General features: G+C 39.5%; 1 protein-coding gene across 2 annotated transcripts; it reads right to left on the bottom strand.

Annotated features, from left to right (window-relative positions):
- Window positions 1–788: 788 nt before the first annotated feature.
- colec10 (collectin sub-family member 10 (C-type lectin)) lies at window positions 789–20,923 on the bottom strand. Of its 2 annotated transcripts, XM_054781738.1 has the most exons (7): window positions 20,680–20,921; window positions 16,125–16,196; window positions 9,474–9,545; window positions 6,302–6,355; window positions 3,876–3,971; window positions 2,659–2,870; window positions 795–1,559 (listed from the first exon to the last, which is right to left on the bottom strand). In XM_054781738.1, the coding sequence occupies exons 1-7, from the start codon at window positions 20,789–20,791 to the stop codon at window positions 1,323–1,325; spliced, it is 855 nt and encodes a 284-aa protein (XP_054637713.1). In that variant the 5' UTR covers window positions 20,792–20,921; the 3' UTR covers window positions 795–1,322. The 2 variants fall into 2 exon arrangements, with proteins under 2 accessions (XP_054637714.1, XP_054637713.1); XM_054781739.1 differs by lacking the exon at window positions 16,125–16,196 and having other exon boundaries at window positions 789–1,559; window positions 20,680–20,923.
- Window positions 20,924–22,222: the final 1,299 nt, after the last annotated feature.

Raw genomic sequence — 22,222 nt, forward strand, 5'->3', positions numbered from 1 at the left:
GTTTCCAAAGTGGGGTACCCCGGGGGGACGTGAATACAAATGAAAAACAACTATCGCTGAACATCACAATTACGAGCGCACCTGAACGCCGTATAGCACCGAGCGCACCGTCAGAGCAGAAAGAAAGGACACACCGCATGAAGTTCTTCATTTCTCTGTGTGAGTTATATGAATGAATAAGTAAGTAAGTTTGATTATTATGTTGTGTATTAAGGTTTTATTGATTTTTATCAGGTTTTATTGATTAAGGTTTTACTTATATTAGTGTTCCAATCCCCGCACTTGAAAACCTGCAACGTATGTGCATGTCGGGATGAGAGAGCGGAAATTCCCCTAAAAAATGAGGTTTTATCGCTGCTTGTATGTATTTTTGCACTTTGGATACTGCTTTATCATTTTTGTTCAACTTTCCCTTTCAACTTGGTAACAAATTGATATGCAGAGTTCAATTATAGCTATTGCAAGTGGACTAAAGTGAAGCTCAAGTTCAACTCATTCAAAGGGAAGGAGCCCAACATCTGAAATAAACGAAATGTCGAACGAATACTTTAGATAATTCAGTAATCTACAAGTGAAATTCACATCTTATCTATGTATCAGTGCTCATGTCAAGCTTTTATCAAAATGGGACCATGCACAATACAAATTTTTGAACCAGAATTACTTACTATAAAATTAATTAACCAATTCGTCATGTTTAATATTTCAATTTAATGAAGTGTAAAAATGGTTTGTTTTTTTAAGTGTGCAGCAGTAGGAGGTACATGGCTGCAAGTCCAAAGTCTGAAGGGGTATGCGACTGTAAAAACTTTGAGAACCAAGTTTAAGATGATAACATGACAGAAGAGTCAGCAAAACTCTCTTAATTTCCTGTATGCAATAACAGGAAATCACTAAGCATAAGAGTGCAAGATTATGAAAGTTCATTCCTTCCTTTTTTTTGTTCATTCCTCAAGTTCAACACCAAGTGAATGACAGTCTTGGCTCGTGTGTGACATTTGGTCTTTATATAATAGGTCTTGCATGGTTTCAATTATAATACATTTAATTCATTTTTAGATATTCTACCAATCCATAAAGTGATTGAACTTTTTAAATATGCAAGTCCTTGACATGGCAGTCCAAACCCAAATTCCTTAAATTCAATCTCAGGCCATTTGGGCCACACTCAGATCCATCAGCTGCAGGGGCTTTTAATTATGTGGAGAAGGAAATGAATATACATAATGTAAAAAATAATGAAATATTTAAAATGTGAGAGCATTCATGATACATTATTTATTTTTATTTAACTGTACTTGCATGACAGTCTGAGTAATGACTTAAGATGATGTGTAGGTGTCCTCTCTTGCGCCCCCTCCTCTTCTTCTCCTGCTTTTTGGAAACTCACAGATGAAAAACATGGCAGTGTCACACTGCACATGCCCCCATGTCCCAGTGCTGAGCAGCTCCACACAGCTTGAGTTGGAGCTAGAAGAACTGAGCTCCTCATCCTGACTCCAAGCTGCAAACCCCCGGAGTGGACTGGAGAGTACATTCTGTGAGCTGTTTGTTCCACCCTGTTGACAACAAATAGGAGAAACCTGTTGACCGGCATCCCCAAAGCCTATGAATCTTATGACTTCAGCTGTGTTGATATTAATTCTGTAAAAAAAAAAAGGCACCTGCAGGATGAAATTACAAAAAATGTAACTTTTGACACATGACTTGATGAATGTGTTATGTCATTGTGTGTTATTACATTTAGGGATGCTTTAGGGCAGGGGTCTCAAACACGCGGCCCGCGGGCCATTTGTGGCACGCCGGTTCATATTTCGCGGCCCGCGACTACACATGGAGGAGTAGTGTAAATGCTATAAAAAATATTTATTTTTGATATGATTCTACTTTATTTGGTCTACTTGAGAGACATGACATGTTGTGTTTTCTGAATGAGTTTAAAATAGCTTTTCTGTTTTTCAGACACAGAAACTAAAATCCTGTTTACACTTATGTTGCTAAAACATCCTCATTCTTTTTGTACCATTGCTGCTTGTAGTCTGGTTAAAATATGCTGCACTTCAACCCGTTTTATATAGCTTGTCTTCATTAGGGTCATGAGTAAGCTGGAGCCTATCCCAGCTGAATGCAGCAAAATACAAACTATGAAATGTATTTCTTTTTTTGTTTCACCCTATCACTGTATCGAGATTTTATCATTATCGGGAGCCGTGCATCGCGTATCGTAACGTATTGTGGGGTACCCTGAGATTCCCAGCCCTATACCCAATACTTCATGTGGCCCAGCCACAATCACACCCTATCTCCAGCGGGCCTCAGGTAAATTGAGTTTGAGACCCCTGCTTTAGGGATTGATCGGCCACCAATCACCATTTCCATATAAAACACATGATCGGCATGTGGCTATCAATACCTTTCAAAACTGAGGCAGTGTCTCAAGACACAAATTCACAAGTTACCAACTGTTCTATACCAGACGCCACCCACATATTAGCATGTAAGGACATTTAGATCAACAATACTATCTGCCCTAATGTCTGGACAAGACAAAAGAAAAAAAAAGTTTCAACTTGTTTGTGTGGGGTCTCACCTGTTCTGTTCTGATTCAACTAACTTTTTGTTGGATTCACCTGCCCTACATAGTGTATTGTTACTTACTGTGTCCCTGTTGGGAGCCTGCACTCCGATGTAAACTCTTGTGAGTCCTGCCTGACCAACATAGTCTGCCATGAGGCGGTTGCTGTTGATGGTGTCCGGCATGGCCAGGGTGCCGCCTCGCAGCTTGCAGTTGGACGAGGCCTCCTTGAAATTTTTGGGCTCCTTCACCAGCAGGTAGTAGTGCTCTTCATTTTCTGTTAAGCCCAGCATGACTGGACAATAACAGAGAGGATCACATTTGAAATATATTTACTTGGGGTGACGTGACAAGAAATGTGATAAAAATGCAATAATACATTAATTCATTAATCACATAATAAATGAACTACATTAATTAAATAGATAATTTTGGCCGCCTCCATTCAGTATGTCTGTTTCCCTTGTCTCTCGCCTCCAAACATACAGGAAGAGAGTTCACTCTGTGCATTGGTTCAGCACCATAGAACGGCTTGAGACGTTGTGAGACGGAGTGAGGCCTCTTGCCGGATATACAGACACTTTGTCTCGCATACACACAACAAAAGAGCGGAGCCTCGGGATGAGCAATGTAAGGTAATGTAGTAGAAATTAGGAGGAAAAAAAATAAATGCAAAGCCAAAAGCCACAGGCCTTGTGTGGGAGCAAGGTGAGCTCATCAACATGAAAGTGGTGGCTACATAAACAAAATGAGCTTGCCCACCTAAACATTTCCACCCCACCCAGTTTTCCCTTCTGGAAAAAGCAGCAATTCCACAACTTTACAGAGTGAAAGATGACATATTAAACAAAATATTGCATTACTATGATATATTATTAATAATTATTATTATACATAATATTTGGGCTCAAAAAACGTTGACTATAATATCGTTTTAATATCAATTTGTTGGACAGTAAACATTTCAAAAGCATACATGCAATGTTTTGTGACTCGGTTAAATAAAGTTTTTTTGTACCGCCATATTTTTTCATTGCACTTTCCTTAAAATGAATGTTAGAATCTCATCTCGTTCTTGTGGACCTAATCGCTCGTCTCGTGGGTCGGGTGGCTCGAGACACCCCTAACATTTACACATTTTAAAATTAATCTTTCCGTTTGCAATACATACTGGACAAGAGGCATGGTACGTCCTAGACTGGTCACCATACTGTACATACAAACAACCATTCACACGCACATTCACGCTTATGGGCAATGTAGCTCGCATCCTTTCTTGAATCTTAAGGGTCACACTCACCATTTTTGACAAACTTGACTGCATTCCTCAGCTTGCCTACATGAACATCCATCCGTCCCATCATTCTCTTGTACCTTTCACAGTCACATGTAGTGCCTGGTTAATTGGATACAGGTAATGTGTTAGAGAGAGCATCATTATGGGCCTACAAAGCAAAGCTATTATTCCGCATACTTATTATTTATTCCATTCTTGCAGTTCAACTGAGTATGGTCAAAAAGAGTAATAGAATACTACTGTAGGTATAGTAGATACCTGCTATTCGCGGGGATTACGTTCCGAGACCACCAGCAAATAGTGAGAAAAATGCAAATAATGGAAACAACTTGGATAAATACTGCTGCATTGAGGTGCCACCGTACGTATGCCTCGCTCCTCCACCTCCAAAACCTGCATAGCTTGAGAATTTCAGATCAACATTGGCAATAAAAGTGTTGTAATTATTGGTAGGGATGCTTCGATCGATCGGCCACCAATCAAAATCGACAGAGTTTCGTGACAAAGCATGTGATCGCTGTATGCCAATAAGTGCCTTTCAATGGCGATCACAAAAGCCGATCACCTCTGACCCGTACTATTGCAGCATGCAGCCTGTAGCGAGCGTCTCCCGCCCACTTTCCTTCACACTGTGCAGGCGTGCCAAACCCAAAACAATCATGTCCGCTGTGTGGAACTTACTTGTCGTTTGTGAGAGCGATATATTTTGCAGCCTGAAAAACATGCCATGAAAAATATCTTGCCGGAGTAGCACGTAAAAAGTCAAACAGTTTGATTTAGAAGCATAATGAAACACATTTTAAATGGTAAAATGCATTGGTACTCACCACTAATGAATGTTAATGTAATATGACTGAGAGAAGAAGGCTAGAGCTGGTACGCAGCTCTGCTGACCTGCAGTCCAACATGATGCAGTCGTTCCTCACATGCTGCATAATCCACACTGCTTGCAAATTGTACTTCTAATAACAATTTACGATCATGTATTAACTTTAGAATTTTGAGACCAGATTGTAACTGCATGGTAGTGATGGGTTGCGCCATCTTTTTTTCTGTTAATTAGCCTAACATGCATATTTTTGGAATGTGGGAGAAGGTTGGCGTAACTGGAAAAAACCCACACATGCACGGGGAGAACATGCATACTCCACACAGAGATGTTCCAATGGAAATATGAACTAGGGCTGCAATGATTAATCGCTGGTTAATCCATCGATTAATCAATGGTTAATTGATTACCCAAGTAATTGATAACTTTGATAATTGATCATTTTGGAAATCGATTAATCATTTTTTGATTTAAATATGTAAATAACCTCTGATTTCAGCCTCTCAAATGTGAATATGTTTTAATTTCCTTAATCATCCATGAAAGCTGCCATATTATCTTTGTGTTTTAGCCAAAACGAGATATTCACACATATCATCTTTGACTTTGGAAAACAGTGATGGGCATTTTTGCCTCTTTTCTGATATGTTGTGGACCCAACCATTAACTGTAGGTGTTTGCTTCATATTCATTTGGTCCATCTATGGCCTAACCCAGTGGTCCCCAACCTTTTTTGACCCACGGACCGGCTTGTGTTCTCACAAATCTCCCACGGACTGGAGGGAGGGGGGAGGGGAGGGAGGGGGGGGAGGGGGGGGGGCCCTACATTATAGCCATCTAATTTATCTTATTTATTATGTATTGTGTAAAACTAAGACATGAATAACATCAAATTAAAAGCACAAAATGAATGCCGACCCACCATCCACCAGTTCAGGTTCCAGCCTAATGTTTCCAGAAAGATTATTACATCGCTGTTTGACAAAAAATAAAAATGATAAAAAAAATGAAAATGGAAATGATTCTTTTTCTGTGCGGCCCGGTGCCAAATGACCCACAGCCCGATACCAGGCCGCGGCCCGGGGGTTGGGGACCACTGGCCTAACGGCTTACTCCATTAATTGAAAGAACAAGCTTCAGATTAATCAACTAAGAAAATGATCATGATTGTATTTTTGTGTACATTTACTGAAGCTGTTTGACAAACATTTAGATGTATTATTTAACATTTTAACAGAATATTCACTCTGCAACCTGGTGTTTGTACTCTTGTTTGCTTTGTCAGTTCAAATCTTTTATTTTTGAATGAAGAGGCGGAAATTAAAAATGTGTTTTTTAAAATCTGATTCATCAATTAATCGAAAACATAATCGACCGATTAATAGATTAAAATAATCATTAGTTGCAGCCCTAATATGAACCCACATCTCCTGATTGTGCAGCCGCCATGCTAGGCTACTGTGCGGTCCTGGCGAGTTTTGCAACAACAACAAAAAAAGTTTTTGACTAGAAATCTGCTAATCTCCAGGGACCTAACACCAGTGAGCATATAACTACTGTATTCATGTTGAACTGCTACAATAACGTCAACATTTCATACCTGTTTTCCCCTTCAAACCAGACGGTCCATCCAAACCTGTGTCTCCTTTGTCCCCTACAGAAAAATATATGACATATAACTTTAGTTAACCTTATCTTTAATAGGTAATAGTTTGATTCAAATATACTCTATACCAGGGATTCTCAAACTTTTAGTTTAACGCGTACCTGATCGGTCCAACTTCAGCAAAATGATAACAATGTCATTTTTACCGACTGCATCTGATCAAAATGATGTCAGAAAGTGAACATCGGCTTCATGGATTCATTTGCAAGCGCCTTCCATCATTGTTCTCAATAAAACCAAACTCCATATAACCGTCGTCAAAATTTGTAAGACTAGCCGAGTTCACCCTTGCATCCCATCACGAAGTGGATGAACGTTAAAATATGTGTCCATTGTTCTACAAATACCACTGGTATTTAGATCAGCAGCAACAGTTGCTCCCTTAGTGTGTCCCAAGCAAATTGAGTGGTTTACCTGCTGCCTCAAAGTAATGTTAGAGAGTCATTGGCTCAGAATGTTCATTTTATTGGCCCGGTGGTTCCTATTCATAGTTGCACTTTTTAACCATATACAACTGAATTAATAGTGACAATCCCATCTGTGTACTCACTGACTTCACTACTTTTCTTGACAGTTTGGTTAATCAGATTGGATTTTGTTGCACTGATATAATAAGACCAATAGATGGCGGTATCACATGAGTATTGTAGAGTTGACGTTCCAATTTGTCTGACCATCAAAATGAATAGTGATGGCCAATGTATTGACACTGAAAGTGCACATGCACAGGTGAAAAATGAAAATGGAGTATCAGTATTGGATTAGTTGTAAATTTTATACAGTACCCTCAAATTTGAAAATAAATACACCAACGTTTTGATTTGATATATATATGAACTACATATTGGTACAGTACATGTATGTTTCAATGTATTCTAAGCAATTATGCATAATTACATCATTTATTAATTGTATGTACAAGGTGATTATGCAGTCCTGTAAAAAGTGTTATTTGGGAACTTGACGATTGTCTAACTCTGACACAAGCCAACGCTACCCCTGAAAAGGAACTTTGTTCCAGGTGTTTTATGTTTTCCTGATGCAAAGCCACTTTTCCTGTAAGCATATTAAACCTAATGAATACGGAGAAAAGCGATTGCTCACAAAGGCAGGGGAACAGTAACTTTTTAAATTAAACCATCAACCACCCAGGTGGGAGCACAATAGCATGACGTAAATTATTTTTCTGAGGGATAACCTAACATACAAGGAAATGGGGAAATACAAATAACGAATGTCAACAAACCACAAAGTGGTTGCTTATTGCAGGTGGTACTCGGGTTACGAACGAGTTCTGTTCCTAGACTGTGATGTCAGTCGCGTTTTAGTGTAAGCTGGAATTTATACCTAAATTATACCTAAATTAACTCCTAAGTCACTCACACTATACATGGAGGACATGAACGACATATTGTCTAAAATGTAGCAATAAAAAGATGAAATACAGAAATTAATTGAAACAGTAAAAAAAATAGAACTCCTTACTTTTATCCCTGTGGTTGTCACGGCATTTCCACCTTTTAAAATATTGTCTAGTCTAGTCTGGAAGCATAACCTCCTCTTCTTCTCGTAACAGTGCACAGAATCCATGACCCCGCCAGCATTCATTAGCAGTCAATGTTTATTCTTAATGATGATCTTGAGAGTCAAGCTGTTGGGAGCAAAAGTGCAGCCAATATTGGTGGGCATGTCTCCTCTCAGAGCCTCTCCATCTTCCATGGTGATGGCTTTTCTTTTCTTTGCCGCTTGGGAGACATAATGTCCGAAAAGTTAACTAATAAGAATTGTTAGTCTTTATCAGTGTGCACACTATATTCCTGTGCTGGTGCGCACTGTAATTAGTTCTCAAGTGAGTCCCGTGGACCAAAATTAAAACCGTCGTAAACCGAGGACTACCTGTATATATTTTTGTGTTGTGGTATATGTACATAACCACATGTGTAACCACATATATAACCACTTTGTGGTTCCAAATTTTGCGGATTTACTGTGTCACGGGTTTTCAAAATAAATTAATTAATAAATTATATTTTTTTTTGTGGTTGAATCGGGCCTATCATTAGTCAAAAGATATGCATATGTAAGAAAATTGGACATATTCCTGCCATAAATTAAGCATGTTCAAGCATGAAAGTGGCAAAAATACAAATACAAAAATACTAATAAGGCATTCAAAAGATGAATTTGTAGAGAAGTGATATATAGTATTCTACGCTGGTCACTAGATGTCCGTAATGTTACTATAGCAACGGGTGTATGGTTCTGAGCTGCTGTTTAGAGTGTGGGCGATAGAGGGCAGTGGTGGGTTAGAGCTAACTTTTAGGAAATAAGTCCATAGAAGAAGAGAGCTAGGAAATGTTGATGCTGTGTTTTGAGCATCTGCTGTCATGATGTGGTGTCAGCACCACTGAGACAATAGCCACCGCAGAAAGCATGCTGTCCAGAAAAAAACAAAGCTGACGTGAGTCTTTGTAATGTTTTATTCATGTCCATATGTCTTATTTTCTGTTATTATGTCTACTGTATTGGGTAATATGAGTGCTAAGGGGTAAAGGGGTGTTATTTCATGTCTAGAGGGCCGTTTCTAGAAGGTCGTAAACAGGTTTTCTATGCTCCAACTCCGAAAATTCAATTTATAAATCTTACTTAAAGGAAATTCCCTTATCACGAATCTGTAGTTCCAAAAAAGTACACCCAGCAACACTAACCAAGTTACTACCATAAGCATGTATTCACAAATTAAATTCATGTTTCTGCTTATTCTTATTTCTCTGAAATTATATGTAGAAAAAAATGTATTTTCCAAAATGCCAAATAACATAACAAGAATATCAGTATATATAACAGTTGTAAGTATGATGCAGTTTAGTTCTACAACACTGAAAGCTGCAATAACACACATGAATAAATTCCTGTCTTTGACATGCCACATTTTTAGAATTTTCGGACGAGGTAATCTTGTGATGTTTGAAATGCTGGGTCGCACATAAGAGAGACATACTCGCATTTTCATAAATAGAGAACACTGCTGTTATCAGCAATGTAAAGCACTATGCTTGAGTGCATGAACCCTCTCAGATCCAACGACTTCACTGTCATACTGTACCTTTGTCTCCACCTGGTCCCATCTTTCCCATGGGACCGAGCTCTCCTTTGAGCCCCAATTCTCCGGGTGCTCCTGGCAATGAAGAGAAAGAAGAGGAGGAGAAGATATTTTTGGTATGAAAATTCCATCATAACTTTATCACCCAGCACACGATATACAGAAAACATGGTGTGCGAGATATCTTGTTTCTTTTTATATCTTTCCGGAAATATGGCAGCCATGAACAACGATATCAAATGCCTCATTCGTCCCTGTGCTTACTAAAGAACCCATGTGTGTTGGTGCGCGTTCAAGATCTTTTTTTAGTTTCGTTCATTTAAGGCATTTTTAAGAATTTTGTGCTTAGTTCAGTTCAGTCTGTTTTTCATTTGAATATTTCTCCTTTGTTTTGGTTGCTAGTTAATTGTTCTCTTGTTTCAGATAATTAATAATCAGAAGAATACCACAGTTGTGCAATTCCATTGTTTTCACCGCGACTTGTTGGTTGGTTTGTGTTTGCTGGTTAGCTGGAATATACAAAAACTAAACCACTACATTCCACGATACAGTGCTTATTGGTGGCACATGTGGCAAATTAGGTACAAATGAGGAAAAAGGATGCATAAAAAGTTATTGCACAGACTCATAACCTGAAAACATTATGTAATCAATGCGATCTAGTCAATAAGGCACAGAAGTCATTTTTATAACGAGAGTAAATAAGCCATCTAAGACATAAGTAAGACTCGTGCTTGTGTGCGTTGCTATAAATGTGTTCCCTAGGGGAGCTGAATGTTGGACGGACAGGAAGTGACGTCGGCGGTTCAGAGTCGCGTTGTAGCTTGGCGTGGGTTACTGCAGCGTCAGTAGCCTGTGTTTTTATTAGAAATTATTGTGCTCATTGTGAGATCATTCAAACCTGCAATAAAAGCTGTTGTTCCGGCGATCTGGTCTGGTGTTTGTGTGTCTCACCGAACACTACAGCAACACAGTACCTAGTTCGTGTTAAGACAGCACTAATTTCATCTTGAATTTAGCATATAGCAATGACTGGTGCTCCCGTGCTATCGTGTTCGATGTGTCACCTCTTGCTACCAATCTCCGCAAGCACGTTTTGCATGTTCGGTGAACTTCATCCTCCAAGCTGTGGCCGTATTTTGTACGATAGTCAAGTATTCCCAAACAGCTGATTTGATCCGTAGATGGGGGGGAAAGGTTCGGGGGACTACTTCAGCCTTTATACAGTCTGCAGAGTTGTGCACAGGTGAAGGGGTCGGGATACTGCACACGACCTGAGGGATTCCTGACCTTCACTTTCTCTCATCCCGCAGGAACGGTATGACGGATAATTTTTGTGGTTTTCAAACCACGACTTTTTCATACCGTGGTATACCTTGAAACCTCACCCAGCCCAAGCCTAGTGTGGAGTGTGATTAATTCCTCAGGAAACTATTGGCGATGAATGATGTTTGAACTGACAAACTGAAGAGGCCTGTTGCCATGAGAGCTTTGACGCACACAAACACGCTAGTATTTAACACGTTCATTTTCTTGATGATTTCTGAGGATTGTTGAAACGTCTGAAGCGGTCAAATGCTAAATCTAAAGTCACTAAAAATACTTCAGCTGCACATTACGTCCAGCATATCTTGACAATTGAACCCTGTTGTGTCTTTTTTTTTCCTCAGCTATATGAAGAAATTGGATCTGTTGTTTTCTCTTCCCACTGTTAAAAGTCGATGAATGTTATTTTTCCCTGTGCTTACACTTGCCAGTTAAACCGTCCATCCATCTTCCAGATAACAGCTCTTCGTATCACTACTGTTGCTCTTTATAATGGCCAAACCCTCCAACCGGCTTAACGTCTGGATTCCCCATGCAGCTGCTAGTGGATTAACAAGGTGGAAGGGCTCATTTTTCATGAGGGAGACACATTTGAAACCACCTAGGGCTAGATCAACAGAATCACACACATGTTAAAGGGACTTTTATGACAGAAATCCTGAGCTGAACTCTTGTATTCTAGCTTGTTTGCTCAGTAACGATCAAATGCTGGAACGTGTCCCTTGCAGTGGACAGAACATAGAGACCTGGCTTCCATCAAACTAACGTCCTGAGACACAATTTCCATTTGTCAACATGTGCTTCAATGCTGGCTTTCCCAAAAGGGGCCACACAGCAATTAACTTCCACAACAACAAATTCACAGCTCAGTTTAGAGTATGTTAAAAAAAAAAGCCCACCAACATTTGTTGACATTCATAAACCAAGAACAACACATTGTTTATGTTTCCAGAGCAATAACTGTCCGGTAGTCCCTTTGAACGTTCCAAAATTAAGCCACACTTTCCTGTAAAATCTCCTAAATTAAGAGAGGGAATTTATGCATCATCTGTTGAGCTGCTGTCATTCTGCAGCTAAGAATCATGGTTGGAGGCTGTGATGTTGCTGCAGTAAGTGTAAACACACTTTAAATGGTTGGCTACTCCGCTGTAAAATCACTCGAAGATGATTTACATTCACTTACTTTCAGGACTTTACTGAATGAAGATTTGTGGAGAGAAACAAGCTACCAGTAATTAGGGACAGTCCACAGTGTGTTTGTGTGTGCGCGCATGTGTGTGTGTGTGCGCAGGTGCCATGATGATGATTGATATTGTGTGTCCAAACGTTTGAATGTACAGTATGACTCTGTGTTTTTTTGTTTGTGCAGGCCACAATTTTAGCTACACTTACACAGTTTGACAGGCTCCAATACAAGAGCTTCATCACAAATTCTGTCTTTACAAGATAGAATGGACTGGACAGCTACAGTATCCGTATGATGCAGTGCAATAAACCATCACGGCTTACAATTATTATCTTTGTAAAGGCAGCAGTTTTAAACAGCTGTTGTGTTGGATCTCGTTTTATTTCCAGTTGTACCTAATATCGTGGCTGGTAAGTATCAATTGCGAACAGCGGGGGGGTGGGGGGGGGGTTTACCAAATATGGTTACATTGTTAATTGTTAAAATATTTGGAATTGATAAGGAGACCTATTTTATAGAAATTAGTCTGCACATTTTGAGTTTTCTTGCATTTCCATTTGCTGTATTGCTGCTGTTATAATTATAATAGTTATAATTAATATAATTAGTATATACTGGATGCGCAGTCAAGACGACCAGTGAAGGGTGTACCCCGCTTCTCGCCTGAAGACAGCTTGGATAGGCTCCAGCATACCGGCGACCCTAATGACTGGTTATTGCAGGGAATTGTACATGTATAGTATAATAATACATACCTTTACAGTTTATGTGATAATTTGCAAGTCTGAACTCGTATTTGTTGGTCTGTCTTGGATGGTAACTAGTACAGCCAGTTGAATGAAACGGTTTTCAGGTTCCCGTACTTGAGAGGCTGCATACCGATGGAGATGTTGGATGAGAAGAAATTGACTTTTGAGGGGGACGATCTGTGTTATGATGCAGGATTGGCATTGTCAGTTTAAATGTGGTTGGACATCGGTGGAACTGACTTCCTTTCCACGGCAACCGCAACGTGCATTCTACACTGTCTGGGCCCCCCCCAAAAAAGGTCACGCACTTTAATATTTCATTGGACCGCCTTTACTGTAGCTTTGATTGCAGCATGCATTCGCCGTGGGATCGTTTCCACAACGTTCTGTAATGTCACAACATTTATTTCTGTCCAGGTTGCATTCTTTTTCACCAAGATTGTGTTTTTTCTCATATTGATAATGGGAGAGTCGGACCCTGGCGCAAAGTTTCCCCACTTTTTGATAATGCGTTGGACAGTTACCCTGATGTTAGAAGTTTGAGCAATCTCCTTAAATGTTTTCCAATGCTTGATGCATGCCAATAATTTGACCATTCAGAAAGAGATTCCTTTCCACGACCACAGGATGTGTCTTTCAACAATGAGAACTCACTGCATCAGTTAGGGTTAAATAACTTGTTGCCAGCTGAAACACAATCAGCCATGCAGTAATTATCCAATGGGAGGCTCTTACCTATTTGCTAAATTAAATCCAGGTGGCGACCTATTTTTTGTCCAGGCAGGATATAAAGAGACATCAGCCCACATTTTAGGCTGCCATTTTAGAGGGTGGTCGCCAGTGTTGGGCAATTACTTTTAAAAAAAGTATTTAATTAAAGTTAAATTCCAAAAACTGTAATTGAATTAGTAATTGGGTTACTCCTTTATAACTGTAATTAGTTACCATAGAAATAATTATTGTGTTACTTTTTTAAAAAACCTTCCTATTTTAGGTAATTCAAGTTTAGCTTTGGCGTTGAGTGATGTTTAATGACGCGGACAAACACTTTGCTGTGGGACATAATGTACCTTCACATGTATGTTCTTACCTTTTTATCAATGATGGTTATGATTTAATTTATTTTGAACATGCATACATTTTACACCGTATGCTTCATGTTACAATTCACAATTCCACATGTCCGAAAAGGAGTAGGAAGAAGCAGAGCTCATTTAATCCTACACTCCCCGTATCACATCAATTGCTAATACATATGTTCACTTCCTGTATCCAACATGCGCTAATTCACTGTTTACTTATTCTTCCATACAATCAAAGCACATAATGTGATAATAATAATCCATCGATCCATTTTCTATACCGCTTCATCCTCATTAGGGTCACGGGGGCATGCTGGAGCCTATCCCAGCTGACTTCGGGCGACAGGCGGGGTACACCCTGGACTGGTCGCCAGCCAATCACAGGGCACATATAGACAAACAACCATTCACACTCACTTTCATACCTATGGACAATTTAGAGCCGCCAATTAACCTCACCTGCATGTTTTTGGAATGTGGGAGGAAGCCGGAGTACCCGGAGAAAACCCACGCGCACACGGGGAGAACATGCAAACTCCACACAGAAATGCCCAGGGGAGAATCGAACCCAGGTCTTCCCGATCTCCAGGCTGTTCCTGTGTTTGCCAACGTGCTAACCACTAGACCACCGTGCGGCCTTAATAATAATAATAATAATTATTATTATTATTACTATTGTCACTATTATCATTACTTATTTTTTTTAGCAAAAAACAAAACAAACAAAAAAGTTCTTCCTTTTTCCCCCTGTTGATATCCGGATCCACTTCCTGCCGTCTCCTGGACCTCCATATAGCTTGATGTAGATTTTACCGTTGGTGCTCTAAGTGCTTTGTATCTTTTCCTGCTTCCTCAAATCTCGTGCTTTCTAGGCGATGTCAGCTTTGCGTTTTGTCAGATGGCCATTCATGTAGACGTTTGTCAGCTTCTTTCCCTGTTTCAGCAGTGTAGTTTTGAATTCCCTGTTGGTGAACTCCATGATGATGACAGTGTGGTGTAGTTTCTGCCGTATAGTGGGGTGCGATTGTCAATGGTGTTGATATCTACGTTCATCTCCTTTGATTGGTGGAAGTTGGCAATCTGTTGCTCTGTTGACGAAACATGTTGAAGTAGTGCGTGTACTTCTATCCTGAAAACGACAGTTTTAACTCTACAGACAACTCTGGCTCGCCATTGTTGCATTGAGGTATTTCTCTGTGATGTGATGCTTGTGGATAATTAGAGTCTTTTAAGTGAACAATGAGAACCGATTCCCAGCTGCATATAAGAATGATCTGCAAATTGGTTATTGTCGTTCACTTAAAAGAGACATTCAAAAGACTCAACTCATTTGCTAACATCAGAGCTCTATGAGTGAGTGGATAACAGCCATTATATATCAGTGGATATCATGCATTTCATGCAGGTAACAGTAACAGCATTGTAACATTTGAAATAGTAATGAATTAGAATACGCGTTACTAGAATACAGTAACAGCGTTACTAACGTGGTTATTTTTAATGCCGTTACTGCCACCACTGGTGGTTCGCCAACTAGCCTAAGATATCATGTGGGGTCTGTGGAAAAAAAATATAATTGATCCCTCATGGCCATTTTCATATTAAGAAGTTTCCAGGAGCAGGAAAGCAACAGTCAAAATAGCCAAGCTCTTTTGGCCATGTGTCAAGAAAATCAGGAGGACTTCTTCAAAGACTAATCACGCTGGATGGAACATAGCTCCATCGCTATGATCCAGAGACTAAAACCCAGATGAAGCATTATCACTCACCACCACCTTGGAGAAGGCAAGTGTCCAAACCATGACGGGAAAGGTCATGCTTAGTTATTTTGGATCAGCACAGTGATTTGATGATGGATTCCCTTGCAAACGTTACCACAATAACCCGAGCCCACTACGCATCACCGATGAATCAATTGACGGAGGCCATAAAAACCAAGAGGCACGGTATGCTAACCAAAGGGGTCCGACTCCTCCAACACAATGACTTGGTTTACATCACAATATTGCACACACAGAAGCATGGTCTTGTGGCTATGCGACGCGTCCACATACCCCTTACTCTCTTGACGTCCAACATTTTTCAACAATGAAGACATTTTTAAGTGCAAGCACCAGGAGCACAGCATAAGCAATGGGAGAACTGTGTTATCATTGGTGGTGCCTATGTAGAGAACAACTAATGACTCTGATAAGTTTTGTTCCTTTCAGTCCATAAGAAATGGGTCAGGCGAAATCTACAATGAACACCCTTCAACATTGTGCAAAGACTGTTAATTTAAAAGACAAAGAACTGTAATTCAACATGATACCTGGAAGTCCTGGAGGTCCACTTTTCCCCAGTTTTCCCTGATCTCCCTCTTCTCCAAGCTCACCTTGATCTCCTTTTATACACAGAAAGCATAGGTAGCATAAGAACCAACCAAACAAACAAACCAATTGAGAAAATATTCCAAAATTGAGCAGCATTAACATTTAAACGTTTGCATTAGGGATGCTCCCATCGATCTGCCACTGATCAGTATCAGTATCGGTCAGTTTCCGTGGAAGAGTATGTGACTGGCACATGCCGATCAATGCATTTCAATGTCGATCATAAAAACCAATCACCTGTGGCTTAGGCTATTTCATCCTGAAGCCTGTAGAGAGCCCTGAGTGCAATTTAGGGTCGTCCTCCCTTTCCTTCAGACTGTACAGGGCAAACCCAAACAAACTTAATCAACAACATTTGTGAGAGTGATGTAAAGTTTGTATTGTGTAACACATGCCACGAGGAATATTTCCCAGGGGTAGCACGTTAAATAGCTTTAATTTAATACAGCACAGCATTTGAAGAACACTTGGCAGAGTTTTCAAGGCTGAAGGTGCAGCATCAGTCAAACGGTAGCTAACGCAGCCAAAATGATGTGAGTGACAGTCCTAATGCTAAGCACATATACAAATAATAATTGAATAATTGAATTCATCGGACTAGATGACCAGCCTTTTTCAGCGGTGGAAAACACCAGGTTCCGCCGGCTGCTCTCTCACTGCTACATGCTACCTAGAATTTTTGACAAAGCTCCATCAAACAATGTACTCTCACATCAGAAGGCTGATCATCCTTATCATCCTTTCACAAGTGATGTGTGTTCTCTTGAAAATGTATGTAAAATAGTTTTTTGTCTGTATTAAAGTGATTTTATTATTCCTTTTTATAGCCAATAGCAGGGATGTAGCCAGGAATTCTGGGCCCCAACTAGGCCTGTCACAATACCAAATTTTGCTGACGATAATTGTGCTAGAAATTATTGTTGATAATCGATATTATTGACAAAATTTTGTAGATTATTTTTTCATTAATTGTATGCCATAATAATGAGAGTACATTATATCAAAAGCAATAAACTTTAATTTCTCAAGAGTATTTAACATTGTAATAGGAATGTCAAGAGTTTTTAAATAAATTAAACAGACATAATAAATTAAACCAACAAAAAAACTCACTGAAAAGAAAAATGACTCTCAATTTATTTTATCAAAAATTGCACTTCAAAAATCACAATCATAACCAAAAACAATAAAAAATAGGCCGTTTTTCTGTTAAGAAGAAAACACACAAAAAAGCACGAAAAACACATGCAGTTATGTAGTTTATTGTTAAACTGCAAGTTTATTGTTAAAGTAGGGGTCATATTTGAGCTGGGCCACATATCTGTGGCGGTGGCGTAAAATGCAATGTTTCTTCAATGTCTTCTTTCACTTGGTTATATAGTTCAGGAATTGCTGTTTGTGACATGTACATTCATTCCCCCACGCAATTCGTACTGTCTGTCAAGCATTTCTAACATTTCTCGAAATGTTGGCTTTTAAACAGTATTCAAAGGTTGCATTTCTTTTGCAATGTAGCGAGCGACACTGTCTGTGAACACGCACCATTTTGCACTGTTTGTTTATATTTACTTTACCGACCAAACGCCTCAGTAAGCGTTGGTCAGATCGCCCTTCTTCCTCGTCACAATGCGACATATTGGTTCGTCTGTGTTAACGCGCTCAGCTTGTTCATTCTGTTTAAAACCAAAATATAATTATTTACTGTAATTATGTCAAAATGAGTGGTGTGAAAAAGTACATTGAAATGATAAAATAAGTGGTAGTCAAAGCCTTTTGTACAGTACTTTATACCAGGGCTACTTCACTTTTAAAACCAAAGGTTCCAGTGAAGTATTATTTATGACACAGTTTTTGGAGTCAAAGACAAATGAGGTGTACATGCAAGGGAGATTTTGGCAAAATGTGATGTCTAATGCGGCTGCCAAGAACACTTTGTAGCCTGGGTGCTGGACAAAGGCAGGATAGCAACAAACCTCTCTGTGCTGGTGCATATTAACGTCACTTTATTTTTATTTAATTATTTAATTTTACTTCTGAGCGCCTTACTGGCTTCTTTGCATATGCATTCTTCCACTGAAATGAAAACATTTACGGGACTATTACTTCATTTTGGCTGTTTCCCTCCGATGAAGTCCATCAGTAATTTTGAATTTTCAGCACAAAATATTATTGTAACAATATCATTGTAGTTTTGTAAAACTGCACTACAGCAAAGTAGGATTCCCTATTTATTAATGTAATATTTTTGTAGTTACGGTAGAGCATAGAAAACCCTTCTGAATGTGGGATTTAACATTATTTTAACCCTTTATTACCCGATATAGTAGACGTAATAACAGAAAATAGGTCATTTATGACCTAAATAAGACTTGTGCTCGTGTGTGTTGCTGCAAACGTGTTCCCTAGGGGAGTTGAGTGGCCGGCAGACAGGAAGTGACGTTGGGGGTTCAGAGTTGTAGCTTGGCGTGGATTACTACAGCAACAATAGACAGAGTTTTTATTAGGGATTATTGTAGCTGATGTGAGATCATTCAATCCTGCAATAAAAGTTCGTTGTTCCGGCAGCCAAGTCTGGTGTGTGTGTTTGTCTCACCAAACATTACAGTGACATTACTCACACCTAGTGGCCACTGCAGAATACTACATACAGTGTTTGCTCCCTTCGTGATTCATTTTTTTCCATGTTTGTCACACTTAAATGTTTCAGATTGTCAAACAAAATGAAATATTAGTCAATGATAACACAACTGAACACAATGTGCAGTTTTTAAATGAAACATTTTATTGTTAAGGGAGAAAAAACATCCAAACCTACATGGCCCTGTGTGGAAAAGCGATGAAAAAGTAACACCGCATTTCAGACAAAATACATAAAAATACATAAAAATGGTTTTCCGGTGGGCAAAAAAAGGGTTAAAATATAAGGAAAACTCATAAACTGTGATGCAAAATGAGATTTTTTGTTCTTCTACGCCGCCATACCCAGATTATTCTGAAAAGATTGGTCTTGTCGGAAATGGCTTAATTGTTGGACCGTACTTTTCCCGCAACAACATCAACGGTGACGATTATCTCCGAATGTTGAATGAGCATGTCGTCCGTACTCTCAGAGGAATGCCACGTTTTCATCGTCAAGGAAATGGTCGGTTGGCACGTGCTTGGTGGGAGAACTGTAACTGACCGGCTGACAGAGCTTTTTGGTGACCATGTTATTGCTTTGAACCGCCAAGTGGAATGGCCCCCGAGGTCAGCTGATCTGACACCGCTGGACTTTTTTCTGTGGGGCCATCTCAAATCATAAGTGTATATGACACCACCGCATGACCTCGACGTCACTGACCAGCGAATCAGAGCTGAAGTTCACATCCTCCGGGGGGAATGATCAAGAGAGCAGTGCAGGACATGCGGAGGAGAGCGCAAATGTGTATCCAAAGAAATGGGGGTGATGTTGAGGAATAAGTTGACAAAAACTTACATCCATTACCCCAGTGCAAATAGCGTGAAACAAAGGGTTAATCTTAATTTTTTGGAGGAAAATTGTTTTTTGCCCACCAGAAAACGGGCCTGTGTTCAGTCATGCATGCAATTATGCAATAACTGTTGGTATGGACCGAAGGATGGTGTCCATGCCAACATATGCAAATAGACATTTCATGAAAATATTCAGTTGTAACTTTAGTGGCTACTTTTTAGAGAGTCTACTTTTTTTATACCCCCTGTATAAATGTGTATATAAAAAAACCCTTGGTGCATCTATATGAAAGCAAAATTAGAAGGTAGTAGAAAAAATGGTAGTACAATGGCAACAATGACAGGATGCATTCAGATGGGTGTATAACACTGGATAAATGCCTGACAAAAAAATGACACCTTTTAAAAATATAAAAACATGAGTGCACAGGATGTGAGAGACAAATTCTGTGGTCAGTCATATTTTAGCAGAGCTTTGTCCAAATAATCGCTTCGGTATCGTGGCAGCTGTCTAAATATACAAAGTTACAATGGGAATTTTGTTCAGTACACATAGACAGAGGTCTTAACTTCCTAACTCACTTCCACCACGTCATCTCACTTCACATTTGCGTCCTCTCGGACCAAAATTGAAGAAGTGAATGCTTAACTTCACCTTGTGTGTGTTTTATTAGGTCTGTCTGAATCAGCAGGGGAATAAGCTACTGGATGTCATAAAACGGAAAGGCATTCCCTCCAAAAGACTGTGGGGTAGCAGTTAAACTACAGGACATTACATGCTGGGTACCTTCATCATCAACTCTATAAACCCCTCGAAAATGATTCTTGGTGTTTCCTCAGAATTTTCCATTCCGTTTTTCATTTGACCACATACCGACATTTACACGACAACCAAATTACAAGACGTCAACAGCTTAAATAGCAGTTCATAAAGACGTGGGAAAGTATTTGTCTAGCTAAAGCCTACACTAAGGAATGAATGCCTTTCACAGAATTGGAATAGTTTTAAGTGGTCACATTTACCTTTAGCTCCAGGTATGAGGGAGTTGCTGCAGACTTCTGTAGATGTAGAAAGGGAGGTCGATAACACTGTCAAACAAAGTAGCAGCAATCCGGTTATGCATCTTCCTGCCATTATCTCTCAAAGACGATTGTTGTACAATCTTATGTTCATGAAAAACTGCTGGCTGTGTTGCCTCCTCTGTGCTAGTGTGTGCCTACTGAGTGATGCAACCCAATGTCGGCAGGTCAGTGAAGCACTAATGGGCAGATATCTTAAGTCAGAAAACACACTCACTAAAATGCTCACACACTCTTGTTTACACGGTCTTATCAGCTCCTTGTCATGCTATCAAGCAACACTTACCAGAGTCTCACATTCCTCTGAGCTCGATTCAAAAAGTCATTAACATGAAGCTTAAAGAGCATCATAACAAGTCATATTGAATGTATTCCATTTTGAGTGTAGTACATTATATAGTATAATACAAGAAGAAAGACCAGCATGTGAAATAAAAAACAAAACAAAACAAAATAATGCTCATCTTATTTTGTCATATAAATTCCAGTTAGGGCCGCACGGTGGTCTAGTGGTTAGCAGGTTGGCCACACAGTCACAGTCAGGAGATCAGGAAGACCTGGGGTTGAATCTCCAGTGGGCATCTCTGTGTGGAGTTTTCATGTTCTCCCCGTGCGTGCGTGTGCTTTCTCCAAAAACATGCATGTTAGGTTAATTGGAGACTCTAAGTTGTCCATAGGTATGAATGTGAGTGTGAATGGTTGTTTGTCTATATGTGCCCTGCCATTGGCTGGCGACCAGTCCATGGTGTACCCCGCCTGTCGCCTGAAGTCAGCTGGGATAGGCTCCAGCATACCCCCGCGACCCTAATCCGGAGAAGGGACATAGAAAATGGACGGGTGGATGTATGGAAATTCCAGTTAAAGCAACACTGACACATTATTACGAGAGGAAATTTGACTGAATTTGCTTGATTAATGAGAGGAGAAAAGGAATGCTCAATTCGTCAGTCATTTTAATATTCTATAATACATGTAATGTAATGTTATATGTTTTTAAAGAATGGGAGAAACTCTTATTGTATTGAAGAGAGCTGATGTAACTGAAGTTCCCATATCAAATGTCACGTTGCTATTTTTAACCGCATACTAATTGAGACATTGCTTCTAGTGGCATCCAAGTAATCATAACGATGTATTAATTGATGTGCGGATCGATACTTATATCAATGCCTCCTATTGATACTTTGTTACTTCAGTAGTTTGAGGTACTGTATATCATTAATGGGAAGACAAATTATGAAACACTAAATGAATGACATCTTGCCTAAATGATATGCGGTTGGTGGGAACTACTTTTTCTTCCGCCTTGGTAAGTGCATAATGCCAAAGCGCACTGCTCAGTCAGTCTCAGTCTGCTGAATCAGTGGTCGATGGTAAACTGAGCCATGTTTGAATTGTGAATTAGTTTTCATTCTTAAAGTAGTGTTTTTGCTTTAATGGTTTCATTGTTTTTACTTTTTCAATTGTATGAAACACCATTTTCACA

This window comes from Dunckerocampus dactyliophorus, chromosome 7, assembly GCF_027744805.1.
Source record: "Dunckerocampus dactyliophorus isolate RoL2022-P2 chromosome 7, RoL_Ddac_1.1, whole genome shotgun sequence".
NCBI lineage: Eukaryota > Metazoa > Chordata > Actinopteri > Syngnathiformes > Syngnathidae > Dunckerocampus > Dunckerocampus dactyliophorus.

Coding starts and splice junctions, on each gene's coding strand:
- colec10 (XM_054781738.1), bottom strand. CDS start 20,791: ATGGCAGGAAGATGCATAACCGGATTGCTGCTACTTTGTTTGACAGTG. Junction 16,197..20,679: donor CCTCATACCTGGAGCTAAAG/GTAAATGTGACC, acceptor TGTGTATAAAAG/GAGATCAAGGTGAGCTTGGA. Junction 9,546..16,124: donor TGGACCTCCAGGACTTCCAG/GTATCATGTTGA, acceptor CTTCATTGCCAG/GAGCACCCGGAGAATTGGGG.